Source organism: Nyctibius grandis, chromosome 5 (genome assembly GCF_013368605.1).
Source record: "Nyctibius grandis isolate bNycGra1 chromosome 5, bNycGra1.pri, whole genome shotgun sequence".
Lineage (NCBI taxonomy): Eukaryota > Metazoa > Chordata > Aves > Nyctibiiformes > Nyctibiidae > Nyctibius > Nyctibius grandis.
The window spans coordinates 91287648-91309412 of NC_090662.1; the positions used below are offsets into that span (position 1 = coordinate 91287648).

The 21765-nt window shown below is 39.9% G+C and overlaps 1 protein-coding gene across 1 annotated transcript in view; it reads left to right on the forward strand.

Moving 5' to 3' along the window:
• The window catches only part of MAN1A2 (mannosidase alpha class 1A member 2), a 149631-nt gene extending 130769 nt beyond the window's left edge, over window positions 1–18862 (forward strand). Inside the window, exons 11-13 of the mRNA XM_068401171.1 lie at window positions 1981–2153; window positions 10163–10278; window positions 14103–18862. Of these exons, the coding sequence (XP_068257272.1) occupies window positions 1981–2153; window positions 10163–10278; window positions 14103–14235 (422 nt within the window). The 3' untranslated portion in view covers window positions 14236–18862. The remainder of the gene's footprint in view (window positions 1–1980; window positions 2154–10162; window positions 10279–14102) is intronic.
• Window positions 18863–21765: the final 2903 nt, after the last annotated feature.

Genomic DNA, 21765 nt, shown 5'->3' on the forward strand with positions numbered 1-21765 from the left:
GGTATAATTTCTTGGAGTGCCCAATAACGTTAGAAGTAGATACGAGTAAATAATTAAAGATTTAATGCACCAGCAGGCTACAAAACAAGAGAAGGTATCACAGTTTCTGTAGGTGATGCATCACCAGAACTGCCTGAAATCCAGCTTCTTTGATGGATAAGAGTAGTACAGCTGACATGGTTTACCTGATTTCCATAAGGCTTTTTCAGAAGTTCTGTAGTAAAGGCCCTTTAAGTATATTAAGCAGCTACAGCATAAGCAGCAAGTAAATAGTCAGCTCTTGCAATGGACGAATGATGGTGAATCTGTGGTTCTCTGATATACTTGATACATATTTATACACATATGTGTATAGATGCGTATAAAAGTATAGTATATTTACATTTTATATTTTAATATGTGTATATATAAATAAAAATGTATATATATATACACACATACGTAAATGATCAGGAAAAGGGCAGGATCAGTAAGGTAAGTGTGCTGATAATAACTAAAACAAAAAAGCTATTCAGGATAGCAAGGATGAAAGAAAGCTGAAAAATTATACAAGGACCTTATGAGGTTGAGTAATTGCATAATAAATTACTAAACTGAATTCAGTGCAGTTAAATGTAAAGTGAGGCACCTATGAAAAAATTATTCCTAACCTCACATATAAAATGATGAGCTCTTAACTGACCATTACAACTCAGGAAATTGCTCTTGAGATTATGAAAATGTCAGCTCAGTAGCAGTCAGGAAAAACAAAGTGAGAAAGAGCAAAATAGAAAATGTCATTATGTCACTGTATTAATCTTGTCCACGCTTTTAGTGCTGTATTCAGGCTGGTCCTCTCATTTCACAAAGGATATAAAGTATCATAAACATTTCTTGATGGAGTTTTCTTTACCACGCATGTGGCCGAAGCAGAGAGTGGTGCTTTTTTCTGTTGGCATCCAGAGCCGTACTCCCTTGAAACAAAAAGATTTAGGAACTTTTTTTTTTTTGAGATTTTCTCCTGGGGCACACACTGGGAGGTGCTCATATTTTTCATTGTAGCACTCTTAAGGTTCCCCTTTCAGACTCATGAGACCATGGTTAATTTAAGCCTCTAGCCCATAGGAATTACATGATTAATTGCTTTGATAATTTTTAAAGCTTGAGTGCAGCTTGAAAGTTCAGTGTCTTAAAAATTCTCTGCCAAAGCAAAAGGTGGGGTGCAGCTCTAGATAAGAGTGCATTATTTATGTCAAATTTGAGGAATAATCTGTAGCTGTATAATAAAAAAATATATGTAATTGCATCTTCATAGTATAGACAGTTTTTCTACAGGTACCTCCTTATATGAGTAGTCTTCCAGATACTGACACAGGGCCATTACCGCTTCCTTTAAGGGCTGAAATAGTGAATCTCTTAGTTCAGAGATTTATTTTCAGGTGTGGCTAAGTGTTCATTGCCTAGTCATAAACCCTTTACTTGAGGATCACATTAAGAAGCACCTCAGCTGTGGTGGCCTGACAGCATTTCCCTAAACCAAGAGAGGTTGGATGAAAATGCAGGTTATTTGAGATGGTGGTACCTGGCTTTGTTCTAAGATCTTTTCGTGCTGTGCTGGGTGGGATCGGAGGGCATCAAAACCTCTGACCTTTTTTTTTTTTTTCCCTCTTGCTTGTAAAGAACTGTTGTTGGTCATTTTAATTTTATTCTATAATTGAATGTGTTAATGTTTTTATATTCTTGGCATTTCATTAGTTTTCAAGAGGATTACTGTACTCCTGTCAAGATAGGTAGTTTGCTCACAGTAATTGGATAAATTATTCATTAAAAAAATTATAGGCTTCAACAATAGGAAATATTTATGAGATGCTTAAAGACAAGCTAGTTTATGCTTTTCTCACATGCTTGGGATATAGCAGTCTTCTCTCCACCCTTCCTGCAAAGATTAGTAAGGAATAAATTTTTTTCTTTCTTTTATTTTTTTTTTCCTTTCCTCTGCAGCATTAAAGCTGGGTCCAGAAGCATTCAAATTTGATGGTGGCGTAGAGGCAGTGGCAGTGCGGCAGAATGAGAAGTATTACATCCTAAGACCAGAAGTGATTGAGACCTACTGGTATATGTGGAGATTCACCCACGATCCCAAGTACAGGCAGTGGGGCTGGGAGGCAACGCAGGTAACTATTAATTATCTGTCAGTAATTTAATTCTATGTATTTTCCTTTTGTAGCCACTTTAATCTCGTGGTACTGAAACGCTTCAAATGGTAATTGATTTTCATGAGTTCCTGTAAACCAGGGTACATATGGGGGTGCACGCAATTATTCCTGTTTTGCAACTGCTGAATCAGATGCACAGAGAGATGTGTTCAGCATTATACAGCTGATGAGTTTTAGGCATGGAAATAGAATCCACTGGTCATGACTCCTACTGTTATCAGTAGTCCACAGCCCCCGAGAGAGGTAATTTATCTTGGAAATGCAAGTGTTTAATAAATAACTTTGTTAAGCATGTGTTTGCACTCAGTTTAAATTAAAAGACAAAGCTATTCTTACATTTCCTTCCTGGTCGACTGTTAAAACACAAGTGGTAGGACAGCTGTTCTCAGATGGCTATATAGACTAGACAGCATGTACATGCATGTATGTGGGTTGTATCATGGCTTTTTCTTTTCTTAATTGTCTGATTGGAAGGAAAAAATTTGCCAGTCAGTTTAGATTTACTCAGTTATAACAAAAAATTACAGCATCACAAGAAGTAGATCATAAAAGAAAAATGGCACATAAGGCAGAACTTGAGAATTGTTGCTAAGGTAGTTTAGAGATTGTTGGGTTTTTTTTGTATAGCTGCTTTCCTGGGTTTAAATCTAGTTGTTGAACGTTTTAATCAAATTCCCGAGTGTGAACATGCTTCTGAGTCTTTCTCTTTGGAAATGCTTATATTGGTCTACAGAAGCCCAAATTCATTGTAAGACTCTCATACAGATTTGTGCTAATGGCCTTCCTTCATTCATCCTTTGTACGTAGATGGATAACTCCTTTATCTGATAGCCATAGATTATAGGCTATATGAATAACTAGGCTTCATTTTCACATGAGAATATAATATTTTAATTGTAAAAATTATTTGTAATCCCCAAAAGACTTCACCTTCTAAATGCTTCCTAGGGCTGAACTTGGTGGGCCCTTTTTTCGTCTCATGTTTCTCACTGCTTCCACCTGCTGGTCTGTACTGGGCTCATGCAAAACTAATTTGCTGGACAAGCAGTTTTCTAGTCTTCAACATCTGTGGATTACTACACCTCCTCCACTTCCCTGCTACAGCTCCAGCAGTCTTTGGAATTGCAGCTCAAAGCCAGTTTCAGAGGTGAGAATAGACATTAAATATAACAAGACACTTATGAAATATTTTGACTACAGCCAAAGGAGATGAGGGGAGAGCAAAGGAAGAGATGAACCAAGAGCATGGAGAAACTTTATTCTGCAGGTAAAAGCCAGTTTTGCTCCAGAGGCAAGAGACCCAGAAAAAGTACGTGGAGGAAGAGATCAGTTGAGAAGCCTGTCTTCATTAGGTGGAGGGTAGTTAAGGCAGGTTCAGAATATTTAGCTGAGCTCTTCCCTATCCTTCCCTCAGCGCAGTCACAATCACGGAGAAGAATCCAAGTATTTTAAGATTGTGTCTTAGTCCTGGTTAGGTTTTGCCTTGTAGACTGTTTTGTTGTAACCAACATTATGTTATTCTGGAGAGAGTTTCCACATTTGTCACATTATATTCCAGAATGCGTTGCCGCTCTCTCCAGAACATCAAACGTTGAGTCACATCATCCATCCTGCCCAGACTATGTATGTTTCTGATATGACAAAGAAATGGATTTAGTAACTTACTCCTTGCCAGTGTGTGTACTACAAACGCTTGCTGATCTTAACACCAGCTCCTGTCAGAAGCTATGGCTAGATGATCCAAGCTGCAATTGGGTCCTTTGTACTAGGTTAAAGAATTTACAAATGTAACTTTTTTCAGGCCAGGAACTGTCTCTTAAGCACACTAAGCATGTCTTTGAATTGTATTTCGTTCAGTTTTCTCCATTTGCCTTCATATCTTGGTCCCCATTAATGCTTTCAAACCAAACCCTCCCTTCCTTATCCCCTGCCTCCAATTTTCTCTGTATGCAGGGTAGGATTTTATTGTATCCTTCTGTCAACCTGCATCAAAGTTTTGTAAATCAGGCGGTCCATGTGCTTAACTGCCTCTGTCCTTACCGAGTGCCTTTTTTTGCTTGCTTCCTCAATAAAAAGTTTTTTTATCCAACATAGCTGTAAAATATTTTTGAACTCTTCATAAGTGTTTTGGCATACCCCTCCCTCCCACAATTACAGATTTTCTTACTCCACTATCATACTAACACCTCCATTTAGAAATAGAGAAGAATCTGGTATGACAAACAGAGCAGTTGGCTTGCTGCTTTTGTACATCGCTGTCTGTATTCACCTTTCTTTTGCCTTTCAACCACTGAAGCATACTTTGAAATCTGAGGTACAGACAAATTATCATGGTGAATGATAGTTTCTTCATTAGAAGTCTAGTAGTTCTTTTAAACTTTTGGGGAAAATGAGTTTTGTTTCCGAGTTCTAAATGGTTTTATTTTTCTATATTGAACCTGGTGGAACCTGGTGTTTCATGACTGAGTTCTTGGTGATCTCCCTTGTTTGCTTCTTTGAGTGGATGAATACATCCCTACCCAAATGGATTTGGGTTCGTTCACCGATACGTTATTAGAGGTCTGCTTCTGTCATTTTAAGAACTCTTCAGAGATGATCCGGGATACATTGCAGAACCACCTGGCTTTTAAGTATACTGCATTACTTAAGTTTCTTTAGCACTCCCAGCCCAGATCTCTCCCTACCTGTTATCAATGGGAATTTGTAGAGAGGGCTGGATTGTGTGTGTATGCAGATCTTTGTACTGTTCTTTCTTTATCTGTTTCACCCTTGGCAGCTTCTTTTTGCTTTATTACCTAGATTTTTGAACAAAACTTGGGCATTTTAGTGCAGATGATGTGCTTTGACCAAGGCCTGTTTTGTCACATCTCTCCAAATCCAGTATCTGTGGGGAAAAACCAGGAAGTTGAATCTTGTATTCCCTCAGTGATCATAAATCTGACCCTGTGACAGGGTCTCAATCTCTTCCCTAATAAAAAAAGGCTAACTCTCCTAATACTATTCTTAGCGCTAGAGACAACATCCATCAAAATTGTATTGGGCCAGACTAATTGGATGATGGTATGCTGGGGGGCTGGCTGAAGTATATCAGAAATATGCATGTAAGATATTCAGGGTAAATACAGAAAATTACTAAAATCCTTTTTAGGCTAATTATTTGAAAGCAATAAGAGCCACTACTTCACAATAGGCCTGTAAAGCCAATTATTAATCTAAGCTGTGTGAATGAAGAGTTCAGCTATTTGTTGGGGACTTGCGTATCTGACTAAGTAGGATTGCACCACAGAGGCTGTAGGGTTTGTTCAGAGTTTCTACTTACAGTGAAAATAATATACAAGACCTTGTGTTTGGGCTAACTTCAGGCAAATTAAGGACTGACAGTAAGATGGAGTGGAAAGACCTATAGCTCTCTCCTTAGTGAAGTAAAGTAGATAGAAAAGAGCCAGGCATAGGTTGGAGGTGGAAGAAACATGGGTTCACAGTTCATGGGTTGGAAGCTGTGAGTACCACAGCTGGTGAAGAAACTGGAACAGTTTTTATGAGCACGTTGCTGGCAGAGTCAAGAAGAGTCACATATGCAACACAGGAACACCCTCAGAGAAACTGAGGGAGCTGGGGTCTGATCTAGAGGCACCTCCAATTTTATTTCCAAAGATCTTAAATCAATTATGACCTCCCCGTATGTCACAGGCCCTGGAATTTCACTTTGTGTCACTTTTGAGCTGCAACACATGCATTTGGCAAGAGTACGCTATTGCATATTCTTCTGTTCTGCTCTTGATTTGAATAAAGGGAACTGGAAAATCCGCGTCTTTTGGTAGTTTGTTCCATTATTTAATTACTTGTGCTGTCAAAAATATATGCTTTATTTCCCATTTGAATTTGTCTAGTTTCAGCTGTCAATCACTGTATTTTCTTATGACTTCCTATACTATATTAAAATGTCTTTTATTCCCCCATGTTTTCTTTCCAAAGAGTTTTTATAGATAGTAATAAGCTTACTACTGAGTCTACTTAACATGCTAAACAAATTGTATTGCCTCTCGCTGTAAAGCATTTTCTCCAAATGTCTACACCCACGTCAGTCATCATCCTTTTTTAAAAATGAATTCTAGAGTTGCATATTCTGGTTTTGACTTTAGCCACAACCCTGTGGAAAAGTAAAATTATATCCCTGCTACTGTTTACTGTCCCTGTGTGTGCACCTGCCACAATATCCTAGCAGGAGCTCATACTGAATTGTATCATGTGGCCACTGAATTCTTTGAAGTGTCTCTACTTTCCAGGCTAATCTGGTTCTGCAGTTACACAGTCCCGGTTTGTTTGGGCCCCAGTTACTGCCAGATTACACTGTCTGCTGCTGTTTACCTATGTCATTTTTGCCAGCAGCAGTGTTGCAGTGATTGATAAAACTTCAGACCGCTCCTTGTGGATCTCTGTGAGAAGCAGCTCTCTTTGGTGATGATTTTACATTGCCAGTTCATTCTTGGAGCACTGTCAGTAAGTTTTAAATTAAGATAGTGATATTGATATGGTATAGTGCTGCTTTGTCTTATCATAACATCTTATGGTACCATGTCAATTGCTTTAGAAACACTTAAGTTTATTACAGCTCTGCAGTTAACCTTTATTTGTCAATTTGTAGACCTCAAAGAATGAAATCAAGCTTGTGAGCAATATAGTTTTCTATGAAACCATGCTGATTGGTGTCAATTATCCTCTTATTCTTTGTATTTTTTACATGTGTTTCCGTAATTGTTTGGAACTAACATCAGATATGCCATCCTAAAATTATTCAGCCTGCCAATGCCTCATAATAGTAGCATTACCTTGATGCCCTTCCAGTCATCTTAGGACTTCACTGTATTCTAGGGTGCAATAAATTTAGCATCATTTTCCCATGGAGACTGGTCTTCAGCTCTTGAGTGAAAGAGTATCCAGGTGGCAAATCAGATGCCTCTACAACAAGTACTCCAAGATCTGTGTGAAGGCAGAACACTGCAAATTTCAAGTGCCTTTAAAGGAGCTTGTCTACAGCACCAAACTTTTCAGCCTGTGTCCTGAAGTTCTGTGCACCTCTGAATCAAGGACCATTTGTTTATCTGTATTTGGATGAATAGCTGTATAGCAATCTTTCAGAGGAATTTTTCCTCTACAGTTCATTACTACCTGCAGTGTCTTGATCTTGGATCAACAAGGATAAATCCTCTGCCTATCCTGAACTCCAGTCTAGCCAGATTCTGTCTCCCCAAGGAGAAGTTTCTGAAGGTACAAGACTACTTGGTAATTGTAAGGGGCGGGGGGGGTGGAAATCAGTATAAATCACACATTTGTTTCTTCAGGCTTCTAGGCCTGCTAGCTTCACCAGTGCTGCACGTAGTTATCCAGGCATGAGACCTCTCCAGCAGAGAGCTTGATCTCAGTGCTATCTATTGTCTGCAGTCTCCAGAATAAACGAGTTGAAGGAGACAGTGTCCTAAGAGTGGTACCATTTGTTCCTTCTTTTCATTTTGCCACAATCACTAGCAAGTTTCTCCTGTCCGAGCTGTGGCTCAGCAACAGCAACAGTGTCAGGGTTGCTGAATCATCGACCAGAGGAATACCTGCAAGGTCAGACTCTGCATGCTAGAAATTCTGGCATGGATTGTAACCATTGGAGCTTCCCCCCACCCGCCATCTTGCCACACGCCAGAGCAGAGACAAGGTCGTGTTCTGCAGTATTATAAAAAAGGGGATAGTGGCAAGAGGAGGCATTTCATTTCTTGCCTAGAAAGCAAAAGTGCTTTGGCTCTTGTTTGTTCATACCACACCTGCCTAGCAGCTGTAGGACTTGTGGGAGGGAACGTGCAAATGGTTCCATAAACAGCGTATGTTTTATTTCTTCAGATGGCCAAGTAATTAATCTTTTTCTTTTCCTTTTTTTTGTTTGGCTGCCATGTGATAGCTAGCATCACTTGTGATGTGCAAGAGCATGCAAAGAGATTGTCATGTGTGTGATGCTGTTGGGCTAGATGTGTCACATACACCTTTCTCTCCAGACTGTAGAGAAAGCCTGGTCAACCCAAATCCCAACATGTGAATAGTCTCAGTGTAGCCCTAGCCTGTACCAGTAACCAGATCTGGAAAGAATTCATCCAGACACTTTGTCCTTTTAGGCTCAAGTCCCAACAAAAAAGGGACTGTTCCCATCCGAACTTGGAGAAGGCTCCACTTGAGATAAGGAATTATAGCGAGAATTAGATTTTGCCAAGAAAGACAGTACCTTTCAGGCTCTAGAGCCACAGCCATTCCAGTAACATCCTTTTGCCAGTCTCTCCTCTTGCTTCTTTAAAAATCTAGTTCTTCAGAAGTTTGAAAGAACTTTGTACAGTCTGGATTATTCTTTGGTCCATGAACAACCTCACATTTCCACAGGGAGGAATACTAGTGTAAACTAGGAGGAGGTTAGCTGTAGAACCTGATGTGCTGTGACTTACTGTCCTAGGTACCTTGCTGATTTGCCTTTTCACTTTTCCTCCTGATTTCAGTGATGGCATCTGCCAGCATTCTTCATGCATGTGTCCAATAGAAAGTTCTCCTTTGTTTCCCAGTATTTCTAGTATACAAAGGCTATACTAAGGACCTTGAAGATTTAATTTTGATTGAATTTGTTTTCTCTGCATAAAAAGGGATGTCATTCAAAACTTATGTGGTCCCCTGCCTTGACTCCCCTCAGCTTCTGTTGAGTACAACTAGCAAAAATGAGAATTAATGAAAATCTGGGCCTAAAGCACCATGTGGAGAGAAACTTCATACAGGCTAACGGTCTGAATCATAGATTACTGAACTACAGGTAGCGACATTCAGTAGTTGATAATGACAGACATCCTGAGCCAAACATTTTCCTTCATCACTGTGCATTTTCTTTCCCTGCATGAATCTATTAAAAGAGTTGATGTCTGCTGAGGAAGCACTGCCAAAGCAGCGGGGAAGCACAAATAACCTGTGAATCATTTCAGAGTCGTTTCTTTGGGGCTGGTTTTAATGGCTGATATCCTTGTGTGCTGTAAGGTCATGCATGTGAGTGTAATAATGAAAGCGTAGGTGAGAGGTGCTCTGAGCTACTAACTCGTTCTTTCCAGTGTCCTCCTATTCCATTGTGCTTTTTGCAGTACTGTGTTGGAGCTGACTAGCTGGGTGATTTGTGAATCATGGATCCATTGGCCCCTTTCTGCATGGAATGTTTATGGATTTAAACTTCATGCTTTAACGATAAAGAGCTCCTCTGTAGTCCAGCACACAAGCTGACTTGAGTTTCAACTGTATAAAGGGGAAACAGAGAAGAGCACATGTAGGAGATGGAAATGTGGGGAGAAAGCAGCAGCTAGAAGAGTTTATAAGATGAAATCAACAGGCCCTAAAGATGAGTACAGTATTTTATTCCTACTTTCAGTAAGTCCCTATGACTAGCTGTTAGTCACAGAGTTCCAATAACTCTTCAGACTCTTCCAGCTGTAAAATCCAGAGATGTTTGTCATCTTCCTGTGCACCTTATCATAGCACATGTTGCATTGATTGACTGATGGAAGTTCTACTCAGTGTTACCAATGAGGAGCCGTACCAGCTCAGAGCAAAAGTCTACTGAGTCCATATCCTGTCATCAATATCAGTCAACAGTAAATACCCAGGAAAGAAAGTATTCTTCCCCAGAATACTTTCTTAGCATCTAGCAGTTTGCCAAACATGGTGTCGTTAGTAGCCCTGGAGGAATTTTACTTATGTATGTGTCCAGTCCCTTTTTATTTTTTTTTTGGTCAGTGTAAACTGTTAACATCCACAGCATCCTCTGACAAGGAGATTCACAACAGAATATTGCAGCATGGAAAGAGCTACCTCTTTTGCTGGTCACGCCTGACCCTGACCCTTTAATGTTTCCAAATTTTGCTCTACAATTAAATTATCCTTTCTTTTTCCCTTCCTCTTTGCAGGCAATTGACAAGTATTGCCGAGTCAGTGGTGGCTTTTCTGGTGTCAAGGATGTCTATTCCTCATCTCCTACGTATGACGACGTACAGCAGAGCTTTTTCCTTGCTGAAACTTTGAAGTAAGTTCTCTTCACTCTTGCATCTTCCTGAAAAAGCTAGTATCTAAATTCTGGAAGAATACTGTGGCTCAACAAATAATCTGTCGTCTTGTCAGGGTGGTTTATGGTTTGGGCTTTCGTTTTTTCCCCAGCTTTAGGGTCCCAGATCAGTCCATTTTACCAGCAGAAAATACAAGTGGAATTTCCCATACAAGAAGCTTATGCTGAGAGCGCTTTAGTTTTTAAGACTTCTGTTTTATTTCTGGTATCACAGCAGAGGAGAGGTTATCTCCTTTTAAGAAATTCCCTTTGCAAAAGACTTTTTTTTTTTTTAGAGACACTGGCTTGACATGTCTTATGCAAGTACATGCCACGCTCTGATATTGTAGAACCTGTTTCTCCTGTGTGTGTCACTGGAAGGGAGTAAATGCATGGAACAAAAGTCCTTCATGCCCTTGGATGATTTTTCTGTATTTATCCCACAGCATATTTTTCTAGAATGCTTTTTGTTGTAAGCAAAAATATCAGGCATATTTTATAATTTCTTATGTACTTAAATATTTTCAATTCGCTCAAATCAATAGGACACCTATAGTCCATCCTGCAGAGCTAATGCACTCTGTTGCATATTTGGTTCAAGGTAAAATGCTCAGTCATTGGTCTTCCACCATGTTTCTTTTTAATTAATAACAAAAAATGCTGTACTAGAATGTGCCATAACCTCTATGCTATAACAATAAGAAGAACTAGTATAACAATTAGAATATGTTATGGAGATTTTTTTAAGAGATCCATTTTTAAAACTGAGCTAGTGTGTCATGGCTACTCACCTCCCTCATCATTGACACAAACCAGCTATCAAGAGCACTGCTGTCACATGATTGGGATTGCTTTGGTGTTTTGCCTATGAACCAATGTCCTCTAATGTGTGACAATTTTCTTGATACTCAAGTTACATCAGCAAATTAGTAATATAGTTCTGGCATTGAAATCTGGCAAGATTCCTGTATTGGTTACCTCCCTGAAATCTTGTGAATTGTATACTTTTGGAACAAAAGTGTCCAAGTTGGTTATATTCCCTACCCCCCTTTTTTTTTTTCCTCCTGCATAACAGTTTGGAGGATGTTTTATCTGGTCAAATCCATAGACAGAAGCCACTGCTGGCAGTGTGAATGAGCCCAAAGCTGCTATTAGGAGACTTAGTTGTTGCCTCTGCTTACATATCCATGCCACTTTCTGCCAATGTGCGATGGAAGGGATGACACATATGTTGTTGCATAAACCTGTCAGCAATGAAGACTCATTAAGTTGCCCTTTCTTTACAACCCAGTTATATGACAAAAAAACAGTTGTAACCATTTGACAGTCTAGACCTGTCATGCAGGCTTTGCAGAATAAACAGGGTTTCTATACAGCAGCAGAGTTTACCGTATCAGCAATATCAAATTTTCAGGTTTTAGCTGTAGCTGATGTAAGTGAAGATTGATCTTGAGTATTGGGAGCTCATAATGCAGCAGGAAGAAAGCAGGTCCTGACAGTGGCAGTACAGGTGCTTCAGGCACCACAACATCTTTCACTGGCAAGAAGGGGCTTTGAGTTCATCACATGTAAGGGAAGAGTATGGCCATTCTGTCCTTCTGCTGGCTCCTTACCAGACTCCTCTACATAGTCACAATACTTTGTTTCCCCATGTTATCGTTATAAAAATAAAGTCAGCCACTGCTGCTTCCTCTGTTGTCTTCATTAATTTTATTTCACTTACTCCTTTGAGTTCATTTTCTGGAGCCTAAAAGATATACTCCGAAAGAGAGAGGCAGCATTTTCAAACTGGTCTGGTCAGAGGAACAATACCTCCCTGGGAGCTGATCTTATATGATTGATCTGCCTATAAAAGCCAAATCAGAGAATGAAGTCTGCTCCTAAGGGACTTCTGTGGTGACAAGGTTGACTTTTGAAGTATCGCCAGAATCCTGTCTGCATCTTAAATAATCACAAGGAGGTCTGAAAAGTCACTGATGCATCGCTCGGAAACTGGATGTACTATAGCACAAGCATTGCAGAAGAAGGCAGTTCTAGGGAGGAACTCAGAAATGTTTATTGGCTTTTGGTTTGGATCATTTCCTGCTTGTGGGACAAAATGAAGTTTTATTGGAGAGCTGCATATTAGATATTTGACGTTGATGTGATTGGCATAGCCAAACCAGAAACTGGTATCACCTTGAGATAAAATAGGGAACATAAGGTCAGGATAGCTCAATTGGCTATGAAAATAAAGACAGAAGGGTTGGGTGTGATGCCATGAGAAAAATGAAGATGTCCCTCAGAAGAGGGGCATAAAATGTGTGTTACAGAATGCCTGCTGTGATCTTTTCTGCTACTAATGATAACTTCTGCATCTTCATTCCCCTCAAATTAAAACTGTATACCTCTCCCAAATACACATTGTTGCTGCTTAGATGCTTTGGCTTATCAAAGACACTTGGCAAATTGTGAGCGTTTGGGCAGTATGAGTGGCAAGAAGGTAGCTGTTGATTGGGAAGGAGCAAGATGTAGAAATAGGTTCCTTAAGTTATTCAAAGGAAGAGTGTGAATCAAATGAGGAAGGTGAATTGGAGTAAGATGAAACATTGCTGCTGTGGTGAAAAAGAGTTTGGAGAGCTGCAGAGGGAGAAAGCAAGGAAGGAGTAAGAATTTTTCTAATTGTTGTCTGTAAACAGTTAATTGGTGAGGAAGGGAAGAAAAAGTAGAGCTTCACTGACTGGGTTGTGCTGTAGATACAACCAGCAAATAAAGGCAATGGGAGAATGATCAGGCAGTGATGCACGACTGTAAAAAGTAGACACTACCAGCATCTGATTGAGAGAGAAAGAAGTAACAGCAGCCTCAGCAGAGTGAAGGCAGAACAAGGTGTGTGTGTGCATTCTGGATGTGACAGAGCCCACTAACAGGAATGACGCCCCTTCCTTGTCATGTGCTGCAAGACCTGTCATTTTCTGGATAGCAGGAAAGCAGGCTGAAGGAGAAGCTGAGAGGTCCTGTACGCCCATGATGTTACGCTTGCACTTGCATAGTCAGGTTTTCTGGAAGAAGGGAGATGCCTTTTGAATTTTAGCAATTGCATTTGGAAGCTTTGACAAAGATCCCTACCACCAGTATCTCCTACAAAGTATAGCACAGTCACGTTCGAAAGTGTGTACTGAGAAAAAAGAACCAAGAAATACTCTTCGTCCACATATGTCCAGAAACCTTAACTTTGTTACAAGTCTCATGTGCTCTGCATTGCTTTATAATGTACAACATTTATGAATCCCTTCTGCACAATACATTGGCCCATTTCCTCCCACCAGAAGCTGAACCAGCTTCCAGCACAGTGATGACAAGTCAGTTATCTGGCACGGCTTAGTGGCTTCTCTTGTGCTTCCTCAGAGTCTTTGATTTGGATTAAAGAGGATTAGTCATTTCCAAGTGGGTTTACTCCGTTACGAAGAATTTTTTGCCAACTTCTTCTCTGCTCCCTGTCCCCAAAATCCTTGTTCTTGGTGTTTTGATGTTTGTTTTACATTGCAAGTCTTTGAAAGGAGTCTTGAAAAACAAAAATTACTTGGAGAGATTAAAATGCTGTCTTTATAACAACTTTTCATTGAAGGGCTTGATCATGATAAAAATGACTTTTCATATCATTATAATAGGGAAGGTTGTGTGGGTGCTATATAAAGACTGAAAGCAAGCGACTTGTTTATAGCTTCAGCTGCTGACTAATGGGGCCTGAAGCTGCTGTGTTGCCCCTTCCTGTCTGTTGCTCTGCTTTAATACTCACCATTTTTCCTCTCTGTCTTAATATCTAGGTATTTGTATCTGCTTTTCTCCAATGATGACCTTCTACCATTAGACAACTGGGTTTTTAACACAGAAGCTCATCCTCTGCCTGTTTTACATTTAGCCAACACCACACTGTCAGGAAATCCTGCATATCGATAGAAACAGCTCTATGAAGAGGAAAAGAGACTCTTTTCAGCTCTGATTTGTTTACATGGACCACTTGAGACTTTAAAGCAGGAGAGGAGACAGACACTTGATAAAACTAGACCTCTTGAGTCAAGCAAATACCGGTGTGAGAAACAAAGCTCTTCAACGTATAGATAAGTTAAAACTGAAAGAAAAGTTCTGTTTTATACATGACCAAAACACATTAGCGTGGTATTTGCAGGACAGAGAATTCATGCGCTTTGAACCCTAGCAAGACATGGAATCTAAACGCAGCAGCATAAGGAAGAAGAGGCTTTCCCGTCCAGGGAGAGGAACTTGCTGCTGCTGCTATTGGCTGTTGCAAGGAACAACACACCAGTCACCTCTTCAGATCGGGTGGGTTCCAAATACCTAGATTTTCTTTTTCTTTTTTTGTGTTTGATGGTGGCATGAACAAAGCAACAACAAAAAGCAACATCACTGCACCAGCAGCATCAGGATTTGAATTTTTTTCTGTACCTGTCTGAATTTTCTAAGGAGCATCTGTTTGTCCAGACTGGCAGCCATTCTAAGGACCTCTCAGCTATTAAAACTAAACTATAAAAACCGTTGCCTCCTCATTTTCCCTTTTCAAAATAATGCTGAAAGATCTGTGTTGTATGCTAACATCCAAAAAAAAAACCAATTGGTAAGCAGCTGGTTTGTAGTTCACTGTCAGCAACATGGGCTTAGTTCATTTGGCAAGCTACAGTCACAGAGTCTGGAGCATATCGCAGAGGTAGGAAGGAGCCTAAGCTTCCCTTCCTCACAAATCCTGTCACGTGGAAAAAAACCCTCTTATTAGTCCCGGTTCTTTTGGCTAAATAAATAGACGTGAGAACATGAGAAAAAGAGTCTCTTATGATTTATGTAACAGGATACAGTATATGGCACTTAAAAATGCTTCCCTTGAGCTAAGCAGCAGGAGCTTGTTGCTTCATATTTTTCCACACAAGCGGGATTTTTCCTAAAAGTTAAATTTCATTCTTTGAATACTATTCATGGAACCTTCTTTGCAGGTATGTGTGTGACAGAAGCCCATAACTGCCTTTGATTTAGTTTACAAAACTCCTTTTCTTCTTGGTGCTCCAGTACAAAGCCAACATGATTTTCTTTGAAAACAACATAACATTTCTTACATATAAGTGGAAAAAGAAACAGAAGAGTCTTTTCTTCCTTTAGTTTATGAGAAATGAGATGCTCTTACCTGCCCTTTTTTTTTTTCCCCTGAGTATTCCTAGGCTGGGCTGGGCAGTATCACTTAAATGGAGTCTGCTTCAGTCAGCACTTATTTGCTAAAAGAAGTTTTGTCTTTTCAAGTATAACTCAATCTCTTTTTTTTTAACCATTGTTCCAGAATCCTTACAGCTCAAATTACTCTTTTTATTCCCCTTTATAGCTCTCAAATCCTTTTGCCGTGGTGACTGGCTCCTTTGCTGATAAAGAGCACTGAGGTGCTTGTTTCCCTCCTAATTAGTGCACAGGTTGAATCTTTAAAAAATCTTGATTGTGTTTTCATACTGAAGTGAATGGAAGACCTCTTCAGTGAGCTACAGCAGTACAGCATCAGATCTAAAGGCAGTGCTATTTCTCCCCCTCAAAAAAAGTTTATATATGAAGTTGTATATATAAAAGCTTTTCTCTCCATCATATTATATCTGACTGTACATTATAGTAGAATTTCCCCTGTAGAATTTTTCTTCACTTGTCTTTGACATTAACTTAGACACAGAAATCATCACATGACCTAAGAAAAAATGCTCTCAGATGCTTTTTTCCAGACAGTTACTTTAGTTTAAGAGGAAGAAGACATAGAGCTTGGAAAAAACTCCAGTCTCAATGTTTTTACCTTAATACCAGTTAGTTACTGTAATTTGCAGCAGTATCTTAAAAATAATTTGAGAACTGATAAAGTAATTGATATAGTAAATAATACTGATTCAAGTAATTGTTTATTTAAAATTAGAATTAGCTTACTAAATGGATTCTTCTTACTGGTCCCATATTAATATTTCTAATTAGTATTCAGTGACTTACTGAAGAGCTAGTAATTTTCCATTTTCCAAAGTTCAGATATGTTGTGTTTTCAAATTGAGTTTTTTCCATCTCATGAGAACTGTTACTAGTTTGAATCTGCACTCAATTGCCTTGTTCTCCTAAATCTATCTGGGAACAAAGGAGAAGGAGGAAAAGCTTCTTCTGTTTAAGAAAAAAGAAAGAAAAAGGAAAAAGGCACTGTCCACCCCATATACCTCCTGATAAATGCAGGTGTAGAATGGCTGCCAGTCTGTTCAGAGAAAGGTCAAGGACAAAATTCTGGAGTCCCAGAAACAGCAAACTTCTTATCATTGTTTGCTGCTCTTCCACCTCCCTCTTGTGAATTAAAGAGCAACCCTTCAGATTAATTCCTCCATGAGTCCCAATGGGTTAACTCACTGCCACAAGAATGCTTGACTTGAGGACCTGAGCCATTTCATGTTATGGGATGGTATTTTTCTCAAAGCAGATGTACAGTACTGCTATTTCTTCTTTGTGTAGACAAGCAGCAGGTACCAAATAAAGGACACTTGTTTCTCGTTTTCCAGCTACCCAAATGGCTGTCAGTTTCTACTCTTATCACTCTTTAAAATACAAACTATGTCTTTTTCCTCCAGAAGCTACTGATGTGCACAGTCTATCAAAAATAATGCATTTTATGGACTAATTGCTGTGTCATTCATGAATCTCTCCATCCTGAGATTTCCAGATTTCCTACAGCGAGCTGAGTTTGGAGGTAATGGGTTCTGAGCAAGGTGGGTGCATAATAACCAAGCACCACGGATATTGAAACTTCTGACTGAAGTGACGTGCCCTCATTCTGCGTCCTTCACAGGGAAGTAGGTTCTGATCTGCAGAATGGCATTATCTGCAACCCAAAGTTCAGACTGTTTTCCCTCTGGGTACATGAGGTACAGTAGAATATTACCATTTTCATTCTGTTGCTGCTGTCTTACATACTTTCATGAAGATAGAGTGTAAATTTAAGCACAAAATGACTTTATAGTCCTAGTTGTTTCTGAGTCTTGCACTGTATTCTCTAACAAAACAATCCTCGTTTTCTTTAGGTAGCTGTCCCATTTTACCAATTTCTACAATACCCTCTCTTATGGGATGAAATAAAGAACAGAAAATGTGTATGGTTTTGGCACACTGGATTTGGGCAAGAGCCTGGAAATCCCAGAATTGTCTATTTCCTGTTTGCATGCAGTCAAAACAAGGATGTTCAGTTCTTTTCCTAATCCAAGCCTCAAGCTTGCCTGTTGGTCAGGATCTGCTAGCAATACATTTTTTTCTAACACTTATGGCTTGACTTTTCAAAGAAGCCAGATTTCTGCAGCTTCCATTGACCACCCTGGAGCTGTGTGTCCTGCAGTCAAGAAGTCAACTTCTTAACTTTGTCCTCTAAATAAAAACAAAAACCTTAAATTATATTGTGGGTATTCCTTTTGCTGCACAATATGGTACTTAAAACTGAATGTTTAAGAAAAGTATGAAAAATAGTAAGTACGCTGGAGTAAAGGGAAAAGCAGGTTCCTCTGCCAGTAACACCTTTGAGGCTCCTTTAGCTCCCTACTCCAAATTTGTGAATCACTGTCTTCTACTTCCCAATCACTGACGTATTCCCACCCAGTATTTTACAAGGTTTGAATGCTGCGTATACAGGTTCTGAAAAGTGAATATAATTACATGCTCCCTGTAATACCATCCTTAAAGGTTAAAGGTCTACCCTGTGCTGACTTACAGCTAAGAAAAGCCCTATGGGCTGTCTTTTATGATCGCCTCTTCTGCCCCCCAGGAAGTTATATTACAAATCTTCATAATGTGACTCTCCCTAGTTTGAATGGAGAAGTGGCTAATAGCAGTAACGTTGAAAAGATCAACAACATAACCTGGCATGCATGGAAAATGGTGAGGCAGTTTACATCTCAGGGCTGTAGTAACAGGGTTTTACCAAATTGAGCCTGTTACATACATTAATAAGTCTAGTTCGTGTTTTTAAGGGGACAAATAAGAAACAGGCTTCTTGTTACTGGAGAAAAATGAAAGCAAGCATTTGATCCACACTGTAGGTTGGAGATCTTTTCACCCTGGTAAGACGTCCCTCTTTTGCTCCTTGAATTTTGAGAAACAGTATTCTGACTCAAGAGTTTGAGTTGCCATACAAAGAGGAAACCCAAGCTCTTTTGCAAGTTACGTGCATACAACGGTAGCAGAGCTGATAAGCACTAGCTGCTTTGGCTGTCAGCCCCTTCTAACAAACTGCTCTGTAATTGCCCAGAAAAGTTGGGAACCACCGAAGTCGAAGGAGACTTGTTATGGTGAATTGTTGCCTTTAATCCTAATTGCTTGGTGGAAGTTGGATTTGCATTCTGCCTTTATTCTTGCGTTGTCTAAAACTGACAGATTATTTTTCCTCCAAAATAATAAAAGGGCAAAAGTCTATCTTCTGATGTGGAAACCTTCTGCCTCTGACCTGGAATCCTGCATATGTACTTTTTACAGATTAAAAATAATATTGTATATAAAAAAGATTGAATAAAGAATGTCTTTAAGTGAAAAAGGTGCATTTTGTGTCCTTTGCCTCCAGTAGCAACCTCCTGTAGCATTGGACTGTGAAGCTGATCCTGTTTCATAGGCTTGGTGGTGCTGCAGCTTTTCTTTCCCCTGCAGCTCTACTAGGGACTTACTTTCACAACTTAAACATGTCTCAAGACCCCTTACTGCAAAATTAAACCCCTGTACTCCTTGCTTGCTTTTATCAAGATGTAGCTAAATGTACAACAGTTTGAGGCTGTTTCTGTGTGCTGTTGTGAAAGCCACCAAATCTCACAACATTTTGAGATTTCTACCCTTTCGTTAAAATTATGTGAAAGTGGCTAAAAAGTTCAAAGATTCTTAGTGATGAGGATAAAGGGGGGCAGGCAAACAAGCAGTGCTACTAAATAAACTCAGTTTTCTTAAGACACCAGGTTAAAACCCCAGCTTTCTTTGATACTAAATAGCCCGTGAATTGGGCAATTGAGTCTGTCCATCCATTCCTCTGTGAAAAGGAAGAAGTTTGTGCTTGTTTAAATGATGTTCACAGGGAAATTAGTATAAGGAAGTTGCTTAAAGTGAGCCTATTTTCCCCCTGCACCTTTAAATTCACTGAACTGCTGTGACAGCACTCTGTTTTGCAGTACAAGTAGTGAATTACCAGATTTGCTTTCTGAGTCACGTTAACTGTAGATAATCCTTACTGTCTGACATCACCCATATTGCTGATACATGGTACCTTTTTTTCATGGCGTGCCATCACTGCCATCCTTTGCATCCTGTTTTAGTGCTTTATATCCGATGCCCAACCTTCCCAGGATGCTCTGCCTCAGGATGCAATGACCTCCTTCAGCATTACTTCATAAGAGAAAATTGCTTCCGAAGTGCCATAACTCAGTGCAGTGCATGACACCAGGTACACACCTGCTGTCCTGGTATGCCATCCATCTTGAGATCCTAACGCACATTCAGTTGTTGCTCCCTGGCTTTCCGCACAAGCGCTGCATGGTCACGATGCACCCAGCTTCCTCCCACAGTGCCACTACCAAAGCAGTGTCATTTGCATCCATTGATCTTCCTATGGTGTGCTCAGCCCTTAAGCCACCTCATTGAAATTCACTTCTTGCATCAAAGCCTGTTTGCTATGTCTATCCATGTCACACTGTCTCAGCCACTGAGCCCTAATGCATAAAACCTCGCCTCCCGCTCTACTGCTGTCAAGCGCTCTATCCTTGTGTGTAACATTTTGGCCAATACTGAAGGCTTCATTACTGTCCTCCCTGCTCTTCAGATGGGATCCTGTCCTTTGTGGTTGCACTGCATTGTCTCTGCCTCTTCAACAGTGAAGTGTTTCACCCCTCTGCTTCTACCTCTTCTGAAACACGCTTTCTTTGCATGTCCTGTATCTGAGGTTATATAGCAAATATCCTCTTTTATTGCTCCTTTGGCACTCTGCCTGCTTATCACCTGCCCCCCTCCCTTCCCTTGTACTCTGTGATTGTGTGTGCTCCTTCCTGAAGACCATGTGCCTTTCCTATGCATATTAATAAGCTGTATTTAAAAATCCTGAAATTAATCATTAATGGGTTATTTTTAGCCTTCATCTCATAGCTCTGGGAGTTGGCTTCTCTCAGTACAAAGCCATAGGCATTCTGTGGGCTTTGGAAAGGAAACATTACTCTATTTGTGTCAGCTACGCGTGGGATGTGTGAAGGTTGGTGGTAGTGGTGTGCTTTTTTTTTTTTTTTTTTTTTTTTTTTAATGTGAAGAGCAAGAGTCTCTTTGACAACAATATTTCAGACTGAGCAAACTCCCATGTGAAAAGGTTTGAGAGGAGCAGTCACTCATATAGCCAAACTACTTGCAGGTAAAAATTCAGGGAAGGATCTGGAGAGGAAGAAAAAAGCCCTGTGTGTCCATGTGTACCAAAAGTTTTATGGTTTTCTTTCTTACATCGTTTCCATCGTACAAATAGTTACAGGCAACGGGCATGATGTCTGTCTGTTACCATATAAACCAGAAAGGATGAGCTGTTGCATGACTGAGAAAATAGCATCATCTGTTGGTATGGGATCACATAGAAGTCACATATGAATGACATTATGATACAGCAACAAAAGGAAGAATGTCCCTAAGTCATTTCTTCCCCAGGCTGGTGCTGCCTATGTCTGCATACCAATTTCTTCACCAATCCATGCTGAAGCTTCAGCAAAGAAATCAGTGGAGGAAGCCCCAAAGAATACGAGTGGATGCCAGCAGTCTGCTACATCACCTGCGACAGAAGCCTGTGCACGGATTCCAGAAGGTGAGATGCAGGAAGATTTCTCATGTGGACAGATAGACCCATCCATGACTGGTGTGTGGATCACGCCCAGCATTCCTGTGAAGCCCTCTGCAGAGCTTCTGGCTTAACTTGAACTGTGAGGCCACAGAATGTATTTTGAAGAAAAGTCACAGAAGATGCAGAACTATTTGGGATACCAAAGTTTTCAGGGTAACCAGATACTACTTTTTATGAGATGTATCATTCTCCAGATGAAGGATGTATGGTACATCTCATGTAACTGAACTTCAGTAATGTATGCAATACTGCATCTTGATTAATCTGTCTTAAAAATATGAAGTTGAACACAAGAGCTGCACAGTGGATAAGGGACTGGATAAAGGAGGAACAATGAAGTATAAAATGGAGAAGGAAACTTTTAGGTGTTCTAGTGAATGTCACTAAATCCTGGCACTAGGACTTAATGGCAAGAAGAATTTGTTTGCAGCAGAAGAAAGTTAGGAAGAATTGTCAATAAAGACAACGAAAGATCAGATAATCTTGAGGCCTGGAACAGCAGAAGGCAAAAGAAAAAGTCAAAAGGTGTACTTGTTCCTCCAGGGACTAGGAATAAAACCTTTCACTGTAATCTGGGATGCTGTCAG